This window comes from Tachypleus tridentatus, chromosome 12, assembly GCF_004210375.1.
Source record: "Tachypleus tridentatus isolate NWPU-2018 chromosome 12, ASM421037v1, whole genome shotgun sequence".
NCBI lineage: Eukaryota > Metazoa > Arthropoda > Merostomata > Xiphosura > Limulidae > Tachypleus > Tachypleus tridentatus.
In genome coordinates this window covers 58315608-58335429 of record NC_134836.1, presented here as the reverse complement: position 1 = coordinate 58335429, position 19822 = coordinate 58315608, and the positions used below count along the sequence as shown (strand labels likewise).

At 27.8% G+C, this 19822-nt stretch overlaps 1 protein-coding gene across 1 annotated transcript in view; it reads right to left on the bottom strand.

Moving 5' to 3' along the window:
- LOC143233377 (nephrin-like) overlaps nt 1–19822 on the bottom strand; it is a 113440-nt gene that overhangs the window by 31831 nt on the left and 61787 nt on the right. Inside the window, exons 3-6 of the mRNA XM_076469563.1 lie at nt 11088–11209; nt 10867–10924; nt 8662–8814; nt 8179–8346 (exon numbers count right to left, since the gene is read on the bottom strand). Coding sequence (XP_076325678.1) covers nt 8179–8346; nt 8662–8814; nt 10867–10924; nt 11088–11209 — 501 coding nt within the window. The remainder of the gene's footprint in view (nt 1–8178; nt 8347–8661; nt 8815–10866; nt 10925–11087; nt 11210–19822) is intronic.

The window sequence follows — 19822 nt, the reverse complement described above, 5'->3', positions numbered from 1 at the left end:
ATCTTTATATATATATATATATATATCAGTTATCCTGATTTTTAAATAATGTATATATATATATATCAGTTATCCTGATTTTCAAATAATGTATATATATATATATATCAGTTTCCTGATTTTTAAATAATATATATATATATATCAGTTATCCTGATTTTTAAATAATCTATATATATATATATATATCAGTTATCTTGATTTTTAAATAATATATATATATATATATATCAGTTATCCTGATTTTTAAATAATCTCTCTCTATATATATATATCAGTTTTCCTGATTTTTAAATAATCTATATATATATATCAGTTATCCTGATTTTTAAATAATGTATATATATATATATATATCAGTTATCCTGATTTTTAAATAATCTATATATATATATATATCAGTTATCCTGATTTTTAAATAATGTATATATATATATATCAGTTATCCTGATTTTTAAATAATGTATATATATATATATCAGTTATCCTGATTTTTAAATAATGTATATATATATATATCAGTTATCCTGATTTTTAAATAATCTATAATATCAGTTATTCTGATTTTTAAATAATATATATATATATATATCAGTTATCCTGATTTTTAAATAATCTCTCTATATATATCAGTTATCCTGATTTTTAAATAATGTATATATATATATATCAGTTTTTTGATTTTTAAATAATCTATATATATATATATATATCAGTTATCCTGAATTTTAAATAATCTATATATATATATCAGTTATCATGATTTTTAAATAATCTATATATATATATATATCAGTTATTCTGATTTTTAAAAATTCTTTATATATATATATATATCAGTTATCCTGATTTTTAAATAATGTATATATATATATATATCAGTTTCCTGATTTTTAAATAATATATATATATATATCAGTTATCCTGATTTTTAAATAATCTATATATATATATCAGTTATCCTGATTTTTAAATAATCTATAATATCAGTTATTCTGATTTTTAATAATATATATATATATCAGTTATCCTGATTTTTAAATAATCTCTCTGTATATATCAGTTATCCTGATTTTTAAATAATGTATATATATATATATATCAGTTTCCTGATTTTTAAATAATCTATATGTATATATATATATATATCAGTTATCCTGAATTTTAAATAATCTCTATATATATATCAGTTATCCTGATTTTTAAATAATCTATATATATATATATCAGTTATTCTGATTTTTAAATAATCTCTCTCTATATATATATATCAGTTATCCTGATTTTTAAATAATCTATATATATATATATATATATATCAGTTTCTTGATTTTTAAATAATCTATATATATATATCAGTTATCCTGATTTTTAAATAATCTTTATATATATATATATATATCAGTTATCCTGATTTTTAAATAATGTATATATATATATATATATCAGTTTCCTGATTTTTAAATAATCTATATATATATATCAGTTATCCTGATTTTTAAATAATCTTTATATATATATATATATATACCAGTTATCCTGATTTTTAAATAATGTATATATATATATATTAGTTTCCTGATTTTTAAATAATATATATATATATATATCAGTTATCCTGATTTTTAAATAATATATATATATATATATATATATATCAGTTATCCTGATTTTTAAATAATCTATATATATATATATATATATCAGTTATCCTGATTTTTAAATAATATATGTATATATATATATCAGTTGTCCTGATTTTTAAATAATATATGTATATATATATATCAGTTATCCTGATTTTTAAATAATGTATATATATATATATCAGTTTCCTGATTTTTAAATAATCTATATATATATATCAGTTATCCTGATTTTTAAATAATCTTTATATATATATATATATATCAGTTATCCTGATTTTTAAATAATGTATATATATATATATATCAGTTATCCTGATTTTTAAATAATGTATATATATATATATCAGTTTCCTGATTTTTAAATAATATATATATATATATCAGTTATCCTGATTTTTAAATAATATATATATATATATATATCAGTTATCCTGATTTTTAAATAATCTATATATATATATATATATCAGTTATCCTGATTTTTCAATAATCTCTCTATATATATATATATCAGTTTTCCTGATTTTTAAATAATCTATATATATATATCAGTTATCCTGATTTTTAAATAATGTATATATATATATATATCAGTTATCCTGATTTTTAAATAATCTATATATATATATATCAGTTATCCTGATTTTTAAATAATATATATATATATCAGTTATCCTGATTTTTAAATAATATATATATATATATCAGTTATCCTGATTTATAAATAATCTATATATATATATATATATCAGTTATCCTGATTTTTAAATAATCTATATATATATATCAATTATCCTGATTTTTAAATAATATATATATATATCAGTTATCCTGATTTTTAAATAATATATATATATATATATCAGTTATCCTGATTTTTAAATAATCTATATATATATATATATATATCAGTTATCCTGATTTTTAAATAATATATGTATATATATATATCAGTTGTCCTGATTTTTAAATAATATATGTATATATATATATCAGTTATCCTGATTTTTAAATAATGTATATATATATATATCAGTTTCCTGATTTTTAAATAATCTATATATATATATCAGTTATCCTGATTTTTAAATAATATATATATATATATCAGTTATCCTGATTTTTAAATAATATATATATATATATATATCAGTTATCCTGATTTTTAAATAATCTATATATATATATATATATCAGTTATCCTGATTTTTCAATAATCTCTCTCTCTATATATATATCAGTTTTCCTGATTTTTAAATAATCTATATATATATATCAGTTATCCTGATTTTTAAATAATGTATATATATATATCAGTTATCCTGATTTTTAAATAATGTATATATATATATATCAGTTTCCTGATTTTTAAATAATATATATATATATATCAGTTATCCTGATTTTTAAATAATATATATATATATATATATATCAGTTATCCTGATTTTTAAATAATCTATATATATATATATATCAGTTATCCTGATTTTTAAATAATGTATATATATATATATCAGTTTCCTGATTTTTAAATAATATATATATATATATCAGTTATCCTGATTTTTAAATAATATATATATATATATATATCAGTTATCCTGATTTTTAAATAATCTATATATATATATATATATCAGTTATCCTGATTTTTCAATAATCTCTCTCTATATATATATATCAGTTTTCCTGATTTTTAAATAATCTATATATATATATCAGTTATCCTGATTTTTAAATAATGTATATATATATATATATCAGTTATCCTGATTTTTAAATAATCTATATATATATATATCAGTTATCCTGATTTTTAAATAATATATATATATATCAGTTATCCTGATTTTTAAATAATATATATATATATATCAGTTATCCTGATTTATAAATAATCTATATATATATATATCAGTTATCCTGATTTTTAAATAATCTATATATATATATCAGTTATCCTGATTTTTAAATAATCTTTATATATATATATATATCAGTTATCCTGATTTTTAAATAATGTATATATATATATATATCAGTTTCCTGATTTTTAAATAATATATATATATATATCAGTTATCCTGATTTTTAAATAATCTATATATATATATCAGTTATCCTGATTTTTAAATAATCTATAATATCAGTTATTCTGATTTTTAATAATATATATCAGTTATCCTGATTTTTAAATAATCTCTCTGTATATATCAGTTATCCTGATTTTTAAATAATGTATATATATATATATATCAGTTTCCTGATTTTTAAATAATCTATATGTATATATATATATATATATCAGTTATCCTGAATTTTAAATAATCTCTATATATATATCAGTTATCCTGATTTTTAAATAATCTATATATATATATATATCAGTTATTCTGATTTTTAAATAATCTCTCTCTCTATATATATATCAGTTATCCTGATTTTTAAATAATCTATATATATATATATATATATATCAGTTTCTTGATTTTTAAATAATCTATATATATATATCAGTTATCCTGATTTTTAAATAATCTTTATATATATATATATATATCAGTTATCCTGATTTTTAAATAATGTATATATATATATATATATCAGTTATCCTGATTTTTAAATAATCTTTATATATATATATATATATATCAGTTATCCTGATTTTTAAAAATGTATATATATATATATTAGTTTCCTGATTTTTAAATAATATATATATATATATATCAGTTATCCTGATTTTTAAATAATATATATATATATATATATATATCAGTTATCCTGATTTTTATATAATCTATATATATATATATATATCAGTTATCCTGATTTTTAAATAATATATGTATATATATATATCAGTTATCCTGATTTTTAAATAATATATGTATATATATATATCAGTTATCCTGATTTTTAAATAATGTATATATATGTATATCAGTTTCCTGATTTTTAAATAATCTATATATATATATCAGTTATCCTGATTTTTAAATAATCTTTATATATATATATATATATCAGTTATCCTGATTTTTAAATAATGTATATATATATATATATCAGTTATCCTGATTTTTAAATAATGTATATATATATATATCAGTTTCCTGATTTTTAAATAATATATATATATATATCAGTTATCCTGATTTTTAAATAATATATATATATATATATATCAGTTATCCTGATTTTTAAATAATCTATATATATATATATATATCAGTTATCCTGATTTTTAAATAATATATATATATATATATATATCAGTTATCCTGATTTTTAAATAATCTCTCTCTATATATATATATAAGTTTTCCTGATTTTTAAATAATCTATATATATATATCAGTTATCCTGATTTTTAAATAATGTATATATATATATATATCAGTTATCCTGATTTTTAAATAATCTATATATATATATATATCAGTTATCCTGATTTTTAAATAATATATATATATATCAGTTATCCTGATTTTTAAATAATATATATATATATATCAGTTATCCTGATTTATAAATAATCTATATATATATATATCAGTTATCCTGATTTTTAAATAATCTATATATATATATCAATTATCCTGATTTTTAAATAATATATATATATATATCAGTTATCCTGATTTTTAAATAATATATATATATATATATCAGTTATCGTGATTTTTAAATAATATATATATATTTATCAGTTATCGTGATTTTTAAATAATCTATATATATATATATCAGTTATCCTGATTTTTAAATTATCTATATATATATATCAATTATCCTGATTTTTAAATAATATATATATATATATCAGTTATCCTGATTTTTAAATAATATATATATATATATCAGTTATCGTGATTTTTAAATAATATATATATATATATCAGTTATCGTGATTTTTAAATAATCTATATATATATATATATCAGTTATCCTGATTTTTAAATAATATATATATATATATCAGTTATCCTGATTTTTAAATAATATATATATATATATCAGTTATCCTGATTTTTAAATAATATATATATATATATATTAGTTATCCTGATTTTTAAATAATATATATATATATATCAGTTATCGTGATTTTTAAATAATCTATATATATATATATCAGTTATCCTGATTTTTAAATAATATATATATATGAGTTATCCTGATTTTTAAATAATATATATATATATATATCAGTTATCCTGATTTTTAAATAATATATATATATATATATATCAGTTATCCTGATTTTTAAATAATATATATATATATATCAGTTATCGTGATTTTTAAATAATCTATATATATATATATATCAGTTATCCTGATTTTTAAATAATATATATATATATATATATCAGTTATCCTGATTTTTAAATAATATATATATATATATCAGTTATCGTGATTTTTAAATAATCTATATATATATATATATCAGTTATCGTGATTTTTAAATAATCTATATATATATATATATCAGTTATCCTGATTTTTAAATAATATATGTATATATATATCAGTTATCCTGATTTTTAAATAATCTCTATATATATATATATCAGTTATCCTGATTTTTAAATAATATATATATATATATATATCAGTTATCCTGATTTTTAAATAATATATATATATATATCAGTTATCGTGATTTTTAAATAATCTATATATATATATATATCAGTTATCGTGATTTTTAAATAATCTATATATATATATATATCAGTTATCCTGATTTTTAAATAATATATATATATATATATATCAGTTATCCTGATTTTTAAATAATATATATATATATATATATCAGTTATCCTGATTTTTAAATAATATATATATATATATCAGTTATCCTGATTTTTAAATAATCTATATATATATATATATATCAGTTATCGTGATTTTTAAATAATATATATATATATATCAGTTATCCTGATTTTTAAATAATCTCTATATATATATATCAGTTATCCTGATTTTTAAATAATCTATATATATATATGTATATATATCAGTTATCCTGATTTTTAAATAATGTATATATATATCAGTTATCCTGATTTTTAAATAATGTATATATATATATCAGTTATCCTGATTTTTAAATAATGTATATATATATATATCAGTTATCGTGATTTTTAAATAATGTATATATATATATATCAGTTATCGTGATTTTTAAATAATCTAACATTTACTTTAGCTTCTCGTTCACCAAAAAATATTTTTTTGTTACAAAACTGTTGATAAGCGACGACATTTTTGCTTTCTTTATACTTCAGGGATAAAAAATTATTAAATAAAAAACGAAATATAGTAATATACCTATTATAGCAATGTACCTATTATACTAATGTACCTATTATAGTAATTTATCTATTATAATAACATATCTATTATAGTATTATACCTATTATAGTAATTTATGTAATATAGTAATATATCTATTATCGTAATGTACCTATTATAGTATTATACCTATTATAGTAATATAGAAATATATCTATTATCGTAGTGTACCTATTATAGTATTATACCTATTATAGTAATTTATGTAATATTGTAATATATCTATTATCGTAATGTACCTATTATAGTAATATACCTATTCGCTTTGGATGTAAACTAAAATAAACTTTTATAGCACAGAGATCTGATAAAACCCTTGCAGGTCTGATTTACCAAACGTAAACAGTTTTAAAGTAAGGGTATACTCTAAAAATGAGGTTGAATGAGTTACTTTCAGTTAAGCGACTAACATTCCAACTGTAACTTGTTAGTTCTTTAATATAACTTAAAACATAGTTCATAAAAGGATAAAAATATCAACTTACATCGCAATATTTATAATAATAATATTGGATATTTGTTTATTATTAAGCCAAAGGAACTTTCAGTAAAAAAAGAACTGACTATTGTCTCTACCGAAAAGTATTTATTTATAGCATGTTCGGCCGATATAGTGAACTCTGGTATTGTGAGAAAGACCTCTTTGACAGCGACGCATAGCACAGAAAGATATGCGATTTAGACATAAAATATTATGGTATATTACTTATTACCAGCCCTCTTATGATGTTACCAAAACTAGTGATAAATAGACTACACGTCGCCTGCAGAAGGCGTTATATTTTATAAAAAAATGTTTTAAATTAATGATTTTTATAGGAAGTATAGATATGGTGGTTGGAAAAACATAAGTTTAGTTTACTTATATTAATATATAACACCTAAATATCTATATCAATCCACGATATTATTAGTGTACTCTTGGCACACTAAAAAAACAAAACATATCGTTTGTCATTTGACAGACACACAATTCACGCATTAAGTGAAATAAAAGCTAATACGTTGTTTAATAACGTTCTTTTGCGTAGGAATAGGATGGACTGTTTAACAGATATTATAGAAGTCGTTAATAGTATCATTTGTGGTTCTCTCTTTCGTTAAGTTAAACTTCTGCCCCATGAATAGATTTAATTCATGCCGTTCTTACACAGGACACTGAGTACCACGGAGCTTTGTAGAGGTTGGACCAATGCAAAATGAACTGCCTGACATGTATAGATGGCGTCGTTGTCGGCAGGGCTGGGAGTCAGTGTAATGGTGCTGATGGTGTCGAATCTCTGGTTTTCTCCCTTTTCCGTATCAGTTTCAACATTATCTGGAAAGATAAATATGTATTTTTATTTTCTTTGGATCACATGTACAGATAGTACTGCATCACCGAAAGACTTAATTTAAAAATATAAATTATTGTAACATTAATTCTGCAATATTAATTTTTATATTATATTATATTAGTCTTTACTTCCACTGTGTAAAACTTTCCAGTGAAAACGTATCACTAGTTTGTCTCTTAGTTTATGCGTAGCATGATATTAGTGCGTCATTATCAGAACAGATACCGTATTACAACACTATTAACATCTAACAATGTAACAGCTATACGTTAAAACATTGGTGTAATCTTTCTCACCTGGTCTGAGCTCTACGTCCTTACGAAACCATTTGATCTCTGCTGCTGGCTTACCACCGGCCACAGTGCAAGTAAGACTGAGGGATTGAAACTGATGAACCTCTATTGTACTGCCATTAATGTGGTCACTAAAGTTCGCAGAAGTGGGCGGTACTGTAGGACGTATAAAAATAAAGCTTATAGTCCTTTGTATTGTAAGCAATAATTCCACGTATATGTCTCTTAGATTACAACTGATGATTAGAATTTTTAGATTATGTACAAAAATATCAATTTTTTTTTTGTAGCAAAGCTATCCGCGTCCTATCTATCACGTGGAGTTTCCCTGGTATGGAATTTAAAAATACCCACCAATTAAACTATAACACATTGAAAACAAAACCACAACGCAAGGAAAGTAAAACAAAATTACGGGAGAAAACACTTTGCTGTTATACTATTCAACTGATAGCTTTCGGACATTTCTTCAGAAACGAAAATCAATGCGTTACTATAAGTCTGTGTACTCGCCGAGTAAAAGTAATAACTTCTATGGAAACGTTCATAATGACGTAATGCGATAAATAAAAAGTACACCTTTCATGAGCTTTCTAAAAAAAATGTATTTTTTAAGCATCTTGGTGAGAAATGTCCGACACGTACTTAGAATAATGGAAGAAAACATGAACGACCTTTATGAGAATGTTTTCAGATGTGTAACAAGCGAAAGTTGTACCGGAACATAAAACTCGATAGGTGCTCTGAGTAACAATGAACTTAATAGTTTGCTATTAGAGGCATTCACTGTATGGAATATCTATGGGTTGTTCAAGGCTGTTCAACCTTGAAACAATGAAGGGGAAAGCAGTTAGAAATCAAAACATTCAATTTTTTTAAACTTTAAATGCAAACTTTATCTTTATACAAATCGTTAAATTAACAACATTGTATTCTTGGTTTCAGCTTAATAAATGCAGTGTTTTGGGCCGAATAAGATATAGGGATATAGATGCGAGCCACCAACTTGGGGACACAGAATTGGAATAAAACTTTGTAAATTAATCTTGATGTGATTTAGTTTAAAAGGTTTTATCTTCATGATTTGACGTCAGTTACAACACGTTACGTAATAGGTGTTAAAATGATAAAGGAACTTCTATATTATCTCGTGCGTCAAGTGATTTTCTTTAAGAAATACAAATTATGTACAAATATGAATTTATTTCATATGTTCATGTGGACTGAGAGACAAAGCGTTCTTTTATTTTATTAAGGACGATTAACCAAGGAATTGTGGACTTTATTTCTGTCTTGTTAACGGCTACTCTTCCTGAAGAGAGTCGTGAAGACCTGGTAGTAAATCAGATGACTAACAGCTCTCAAGCGAACAAAGTCTTTCATCAGCAGTGAAATCACGGGGGTATTTTTAAACATGGAAACATGCCACATAGTTATCTGCTGTTCATAGTGATATCATAAGGGTATTTTTAAAAATGGAAACGTTCTACATAGTTATCTGTTGTTAACTTGCCACACTTCAGGTAAATTTTAGTTTGTTTTGAATGTTTTAAAAAGCTACTCGAGAGCTGTCTGCGCTAGTCATTCTTAATTTAGCAGTGACAGTCTATAAGGAAGTCAGATATCCCAAACCATGGACCTCCAGCTACTATTTCACAACGAATAGTGCGAATGACTGCTCGATTATAATACCCCCACGGCTAGAAAAGTGAGCATGTTCGGTGGTGGAATTCGAACCGTCGAGCCTAACTATCGGGTCTTTCTAGGCTTAGAGATAAAAAAAAAAAACAACGACCACATAAATATATTTTCAAAGAAGTACACCGTGACTGCTGTGGGAATATTGTTCTAAAACTAGGTACAGACACCTAGAAGTAATATGACTTTTGTAATAAGACCCGCCATGGCCTGGTGGATAAGATACTCGACTCGTAAACCGAGGGTTGCGTGTTCGATTTCCCGTCACATCAAACATGCTCGTCCTTTCAGCCGTGGGGGGCGTTGTAAAGTTACTGTCAGTCCCACTATTCGTTGGTAAAAAAGTAGCCCAAGAGTTATCGGTGGGTGGTGATGACTACCTTTTCTTTAGTCATATATTGCTAAATTAGGGATGGCTAGCGCAGATAGCTCTCATGTAGCTCCGCGGGAAATTCAAAACAAACCAAATTAATAAATTAGTAGTTTTATTTGATAAGTTTATATACTTACGTAACACAGTCAGTAGAGCATTTGCACGAATGGCTTGATTGTCTGGAGTTGGTCCTACCTGGAAAGAAATAAAAAAATATAAAATCTTTATGCACTGATTTTTTTAAAATTATGATTAAATCATGTTTATATTTTGAAACTATTGAACTTATCAATTAATTATACACAGCAGATTTTGAGTAGTTTGTCAATATTTCATGTTAATCAATATTTAAGTTCACCTGACATTGGTATTCTCCATCATCGTCTAACTGGGCATTTTCTATCACTAAGTTATGAACTCCTTGGTCCGGATCACCCGCCATTCGGTACCTAGCGTAGCCAGGGATCGTGCGATCAAAACCTAAATACAATCGAAGTGTAAGACAGGTATTTTAAGAGAGAGAACGTAAAAAATAATAATAAATATTTTATGATGTATCGCAACTACGAAAATGAAATTTGGGAAATTTGAACATTTAGTTGGTAAAAGGATAACTTAAATGTATGTCTCGCTTTTAGCAATGAATAACATAATTAAAAAGCTAGACAACTTTTATAAATAATAGGAATTATTTCAGTAAAGTTTCAAGTTAAAAATCACAGTTGAAATTAAATTCGAAATAAGAGTGTGAAAATATTTTCATAATGATGAACAAAACAACAGTTTTTCTTCGTATTTGCAACAAACTGGATGGTATAAAAATTAAAACCAAATTGCAGAGAAACAAAACAAGGTTGTCGCATAGAATTTTTCCTCAGAAATACAAAATATGTGTTTTTACATAATCGCTTCTAATTTTGAGTTGATGGTTTGGTTTGTTTTGAATTTCGCGCAAAGTTGCACGAGGGCTATCTGCGCTAACCATCCCGAATTTAGTAGTGTAAGACTAGAGGGAAGGCAACTAGTTATCACCACCCACCGCCAACTCTTGGGCTACTTTTTTACTAACGAATAGTGCGATTGACCGTCACATTATCACTCCACCACGGCTGAAAGGGCGATCATATTTGGTGTGACGAGAATTCGAACCCGTGACTCTCGGATTACGAGTCGAGTGTCTTAACCACCTGGCCAGGCCGAGCCTTGAGCTGATGGACTAGAAGAAAGGTATCTTGTCGACTGTCAATTCTAGGGCGACTCTTGCCTGAACTAATCCTGGCATGGCCAGGTGGTTAAGGCACTCGACGCGTAATCCGCGGATTCGAATCCTATCACACCAAACATGTTCGCCCTTTCAGCTATGGGGGCGTTATAATTTACGGCCAATCCTACTAATCGTTGGTAAAGAAGTAGCCCTATAGTTGGCGGTGAATGGTGATGACTAGCTGTCGTCCCTCTAGTCTTAATCTGTTAAATTAACGACGGCTAGCGCAGATAGTCTTCGCGTAGCTTTGCCCAAAATTCAAACCAAACCAAATATTTCCTGAACTAACAACAAGATTTGATTGTCATAATCGTATAAACGATTTGGAACTGTTAGAAAACAGTTAAAAACACAAGTGAACAGTTTGGAATACACTATAATGTAAAAACAACAACAACAAGAAAGCACAGTGATAGTAAGTTACAAGTAAAAGAGACACCAAAATAAACATTTAAGTTGATGTCATAAAACTTTTTCATCTATTTGGAACACCTAATTACGGAAGTCGTAAATATAAAAGATTGAAAGATATATGTGGAGACAGCTTGACCATGATTTAATGATGTGACACATTTAATTATAAAAACATTCTACGTTTACTAAATTAAGACCAATAAAAAGTTACATCTAGTCAATAGAAAATTATACATCAGAAACCTAATCCGATAGTAAATCAGTTAAGAAGAAAAAATCTAAAGATCATTTGGAGAGGAAAATGCAAAGTGAGTGAGTTGATAGTGATAACCATTGCCAGATGACAACCTTGGTCATGTAATGAGGCACACGAATCCTCAAAGGTTATGTATATATATATATATATACAGTGGTGACTGGTTATATTGACGAGACAAGAACGCGTGGCAGACAAAAGCTTAAGGGACTGATAATAAATATCATTAGGTGGATAAAGAAACAAAACGATTACTAAGAGAAATAATAATTTCTTAGGTAACTGAAGGAAAATGGTGGTGAACCTTCAAGTAAAAGAAGAAACTCAAGAAAGTTAAAAAAAATGTTGTGAATTTAAACAACGGAAAATAAAAGGAAAAAATGACAATGGAACAACACAGGTAATTCAGTACATTACTGAAAAAAAAATTGTATCTTAGTGGGAAAGATATTATCTCTTATTGGAGGAAAGATATTGTCTCTTATGGAAGGAAAGATATTGTCTCTTATGGAAGGAAAGATATTGTCTCTTATGGGAGGAAATATATTGTCTCTTATGGGAGGAAAGATAGTGTCTCTTGTGGGAGGAAAGATATTGTCTCTTATGGGAGGAAAGATATTGTCTCTTGTGGGAGGAAAGATATTCTCTCTTGTGAGAGGAAAGATATTGTCTCTTGTGTGAGGAAAGATATTCTCTCTTGTGAGAGGAAAGATATTGTCTCTTGTGAGAGGAAAGATATTGTCTTTTGTGGGAGGAAAGATATTGTTTCTTGTGGGAGGAAAGATATTGTCTCTTGTGGGAGGAAAGATATTGTCTCTTGTGAGAGGAAAAATATTGTCTCTTGTGGGAGGAAAGATATTGTCTCTTGTGTGAGGAAAGATATTGTCTCTTGTGAGAGGAAAGATATTGTCTCTTGTGAGAGGAAAGATATTGTCTTTTGTGGGAGGAAAGATATTGTTTCTTGTGGGAGGAAAGATATTGTCTTTTGTGGGAGGAAAGATATTGTCTCTTGTGAGAGGAAAAATATTGTCTCTTGTGGGAGGAAAGATATACAGAGGTGACGATAATTTGATAAGAAGGGTTATGTTTATTGATCAGAAAAGTTATGGGTTATTTTAATTATTTGGATAAGGAGATAATCACATATTTAATCCATATCCTATTCATCGGTTAAAGAAAATAACAAGAACTTCGATCTTTCGATCAGAAGGGTCGTATTAATTAATCTAATTATCTGAGGTTATTTAACGCACATGAATTACATGAGTTGTTAACTTTTAGTAATTATTTCTTTGTTCTACTTTCTTTAATGGATTAAAAATGTGGTTATCTCCTTACCACCATCTACCACCAGCTCTTGAGCTACTCTTTTACCAACGAATAGTGGGATTGTTTTCCGTACGCGGTGTAGACAACGAATGGTAGCTTAATTGATACTGATGGCTCAAACACGCTCATTTACTTCTAATTTTAATTTGGAATTTCAAGTTTTAATCCTTACGCAACATTTGTGATTATAGTTTGAATATGACAGGCTGTATATGTACCTCATGGCTATTGATTTAGTTCCATAATTTTATAGTTTGTAGCTTAAATACTAATACATTGGGATGGATGATTGTTATTAGTGTTGACCTTACTGTTAACTAACAAATATATTTGTATATAATATATATGTATATCCATTTGATGTGCTCAATAGCAGTGTAACGTGATATTCGTTCTTACTTATCTGTAGCGAATTCGGAATTTGTAGTAAGAAAGTTTCTACGAAACCGAGGGAACTACAGCCTTGTATTAGTTACAATATGTGACTAATTTCTTCAAAGTGTGTGTTTTGTTATATCAAAGCCACATCAGGCTATCTACTGTATCCACCGAGAGGACTGTTTGTTTTGAATTTCGCGCAATGCTACCCGAGAGCTATCTGCGCTAGCCGTCCCTAATTTGGCAGTGTAAGACTAGAAGGAAGGCAGGTAGTCATCACCACCTACCACAAACTCTTGAGTTACTCTTTTTCCAACGAATAGTGGGACTGATCGCCGGATTATAACGCCCTCAAGGCTGAAAGGGCAAGTGTGTTTGGTGTAAGGGGCCACCGAGGGGACTCAAACCCTTGATTTTAGCGTTGTAAATCCGAGTAAAAGACAACGTCGAATTTAAATTCATTTACACGAAAACGATAATCAAGCTTTATCTTCACGCTCGCTTCGTTTTCATATTAGCAAGAAATATACGACTTAGGTTTATTTTATTTTATTGTTTGTTTGTTTTTGAATTTCGCACAAAGCTACTCGAGGGCTATCTGTGCCAGCCGTCCCTAATTTAGCAGTGTAAGACTAGAGGGAAAGCAGCTAGTCATCACCACCAACCGCCAACTCTTGGGCTACTCTTTTACTAACGAATAGTGGGATTGACCGTCACATTATACACCCCCACGGCTGGGAGGGCGAGCATGTTTAGCGCGACGCGGGCTCGAACCCGCGACCCTCGGTTTACGAAGCGCACGCCTTACGCTCTCGTCCATGCCAGGCCTTTATTTTATTTTATACGTGTAAGAAAAGTTGTTTGCGATAGTTCCATATTTCAATACGTGTAAGAAATAAACGTCATTTTGAAAACGTGTTTGTTGACTCATTTCCACTCTTTTTTTATTTAATATTTTCACAGTTGACGGCGCATAAAGAAAGTGTCGAACGTAAAACTGAGATTTAGTTCGGAGCCTAGGCTTTCTTAGTGCACGCTTGCTTGAACATACCGCGCTCTGGCGACCGATTCGGACTACCATAACAAATGTCATTCACCACTTAAGTTGGTGTTTTTAACCATCATGGCCCGAACTTTTACTGCTCGGTCAATACAAACTTGTGTTCTTTGTATGCACGAGCTACGTTTTATGTAACAAAATAAATCAACTTTATTTTATGTCACTAGAAAACGCCAAAAGAGGACGCTGATGTTTTTGTCTTAATTATACATACTACAATCCCTGAAAGGATCACAGAACACTAGGAACTTGACGAGAAATTTCAAAATAAATCTGCTTGATTAACTGAATAAACTAGAGTTATTCAGTTCAAGTTGTTGCTATCACTACTTTTGTTTATAGTTAAGGGCAAAGTAACGCAATGGGCTCTCTGTGCTCTGACTACCACGAATATCGAAACCTGAATTCTAACGTTGTAAGTAAGCAGACATACCGCTGTTCCACTGAGAGAGAGCGGGGGATACCTTTCATTATTTGTGTAGAAATTTTGTGGAGACATTTGTTTAGTAGACGATCTGTTACTTGCCAAAGTAATTGACAATAAAAAAATATGATTCTGTTTCTGTTGTACAGACAACTAAAGCGGGGGTTGATTTAAAGTTGTTGTTTTTCAGAGGATAGAATCAGTACACGAAGTAACTGGATATTAGTTACGTTAAAGGTTGATATACTAAGTATATTATGATTTTAGGGAATCATCTCAACTGGAAGATATGATACGCTTGTGCCCCAGGGGTTAATTTACTCATGGTGTGCAGAGCACAGGCAGTCCAGTGCGTGGCTTTCTGCGTAATTACAATCACACGACACCCGTATAACCCTTTAGAAATGTGGTCCTTTCTTCTGTAAGGTCAAATTGGATATGATATGAATCACTAGTGGGTCTGTTGTATACACTGTAATTGATTGTAATGGCTATGGTGAAGTAATATATTTATTATAACAGTCTCGTGCGTCTCAGGCGAAAGAGCTAATTAAGTATTGTTATTCGTTGCGCCGAATGTATTAAAACATCCGGTGAAAACCTGAGCAAATAACGACTAATCCTGGAAATAGTTACCAGAAATGTAGTCTCCAGCAGAACTCTGTTTAACTGATAAGAATATATATTTCTCTACAAGTGGGTTTTCTCGACATCACTGATAAGGATATAATTTGACATGCAAGTGACTTAAAAACAGTTGTGCCTGAGGCATTTCATACGTCAATATTCAGTACTACTCTTTATTCTTCGGAAAGCTAATTGCTTGTTTATTTTGAATTTCGCGCAAAGCTATACGAGAGCTATCTGCGCTAGCCATCCCTAATTTATTAGTGTAAAACTAGAGGGAAGGCAACTAGTCATCACCTTCCACCGCCAACTCTTGGGCCACTCTTTTACCAACGAACAGTGGATTGGGATTGCTTGCCCCACGACTGAAAGGGCAAGCATGTTTGGTGCGACGGGGATTCGAACCCGCGACCCTCAGATGAGGAGTCTAACGCCTTACCCCACCTGGCCATCCCGGGCCTAGCTAATTGCTACGTTCGTTTAAGTATTGACGAAATGTTTCAAGTTTCTAGTACTCTGAACTAAATTACCAATGTATTAAATTTACAAAGATAAATGATACTAGTGTTCCTGGTGCTTATAATCTGTTTTATTAATATAGTGTACAGTATATACAAAGTTATTTTTGAGTATTCGTAAAAAAAATGGAACTTCAACATCTTCTTATTTAATATGTCTATTACAAAAGGTGCTTAAATCTTAAGAAAAAACTGTATCATTCATCGCTTATCTTTGCGTTCAAGGTCAATCATTAGCTTCGGCGAACAAAGAACTTATAGGCAGACAATTATTCTCTGGACATGTTCACGTGCTGAATCGACCAGAAAATGATTTTCGACCTTATTTCGATCTGAAGGAAGAACATTACCACGTGGAAGATATAAAATGACTTTTGACCTTATTTCTGTCTGCAGGAAGAACATAACCACATGGAAACCAGTAGCAGACCGAGACGAATTATTTTTTCTTTAAGTTTCACATCTTTTTCTTGTAAAACGAAAAGACAGCACCTTCGTATGGAGTAAGCATGCCCAGATGTTAACCATATGGCGATTTCGTCTTATATCTCTACACGTTCACTTCTTTAGGCCTTTTTAGAGATTGAAGGCAATCGTCTGGAGCTACGGTAGCGCCATGAAACAAAACGTGGAAGAAACTGGATAGTTTCGTTCAGTTTAAATGAATTACTCAGTAAATTCCAGCTCGCCGTGTTTTTTTTTTTTTTTTTTCGTTTTCTCTGGGCGACATAGCTCAGACTCCTGTGTTGAGCAAGTAACGTAGAGCTAAAAAACAACGCAAAATAAGTGCACTTACTGACAGAAATAATGCAAGAAATTCGAAAATTAAATATGTCATTCAAGACACCCATGGATACACTGTAATGGAGTTTCTCTATACGTATATATAGATCTTTTCTATTTACCATCTTGTATCTATTTTTATCCTATATCATTTCGTATTAGTCGTTTGAGTACCAGACTTCTTGACGCTTAAACTGTTGTTGTGTTGGAGTTTCTAATATTCTGTTGAAGTCTTCAGTTATTTGTTGACTTTCTCTACTGTAGCCTATATTCAGTACATTTCTTACTATTTTTACATCACGTGTTAGTGATGTAATTAATATAAAGGGAAAAACCTTTTATGATGAAAATATAAAGTTAAATATCGTTCAGTTAAGTATTAAGTCGAACCGATAGATAAAACAGTAGTAAAAAAATATTGGCTCTTACGTACAGATGTATCCTTTTGAAGAACATGACGAGAGAAAGCCTTGCACTTATTTTAATGATAATAAATGGGATAAAATGACAATAGTTTTACAGATTTTTAAACTGAATTTTTGTTAGCTATTTTTTTAAGAATTTAAAACCAGAAGTTTGAAAACAATGATTCATGTCTATATTTATCTACCTCGTGTCACTAAGAACCCATTCGTAAAGGAACGTAGCTCGCCATTTAAAGCGAATCTGCAACAGTAATCTCTTGTTGTAATTGTATGTAGTACTAGTGGATTATATGTAGTACTAGTGGTTGAAGGTTTAGAACCTTAAGACCAGCGAAATATGGATGATCTTAGACCTAGGAAAATGTGGTCAAACCTCATGTTCCACTGTAAACTTTTACAACACTCCTCGAATTTCAAAATCACGTTTGTCGAGTTAACCTTTTAACTGGCTGTCACACGTCATCCTCTCCGGAGGATATCGTAAAGAGGATTTAAAGTGAAACTGGAGATTTCATCACATTATTGTATTAAGGGTGATGGTTATGATGGTTAAGATCATTCATCACGGGTAGAAAAGCTATTTATATGACTGACTGCTCTTTTCACTTTTAGGCATTAACGTTGTAAGTGCATAAACTAATCACTCTCTTGCTGGGCACTTATACGATCTAATAGTACAGCATTAGCTAAAGTTACATTCCTGTAAATAAGGCAATTACATTGAACAGTAAACCCTGAACGTGTAACTGTTATCAAGTGATTATATTATGTACGAATAAAGACAATATTTACTGGTATGGATATAAGGATATATATATATGTAAAAACTAGGTCTAGTTAGGTAATGACTTAGAGATTAGGCCAACTGTATGGCTGTCCCAGACTTATAACCTACTCCATACTGATGTGTGGTTAGTGTTTCTATTGCAATAATAAAACTAGAAATATTTCTTTACGCATGTATAAAGGTATTAAAACTAAAAAGAAAAGGTGATCTACTTATAAAGTAACCCAAAATGTGTAAATGTTTATTTAGATTTTAAATGTTTCTATCGCAAGGTATAGAATTAGCACCAACGTATAAACTATCATTAATTATTTATTTAATTATTGTATATTTTTAGTAGGATTTTTTTTGTGTATTCATTTATATATACACACATATAATGAAAACCGTGCATGTGGAATACAAATTTGAATAAAAAAAAACTCTGATAAAGCCACAAAATGACTATCCTCGTTCTGTCAATCATAAGGAATCGAATCCCGAATCTTAGCGTTGCAAGTACGTTTGACTGCCATTATTCCATTTTTAATGCGTTAGTTTTTCTCTTTTTTTTTTCTTCACACAATCGAAACTGATTTTTGGTGTATATCATATTTTGGTAATTTTAGATCAAGGGTTAACATGTTACACCTTACTTTTTCTAAAAGCAACATCCAAACAAGTAGGTTATTTTTCATATACGAAAAACTCATGTTAAAAAGTGCTTCCATGTATGCCATATACATGAATAAACATTAGGGGAAAATTAAGGAAACAAAACTTCTTTAGAACGCAAGATTTTTCATCAAACAACGAACCTGAAGGATCGTTTAACAAACTAAAATTGAG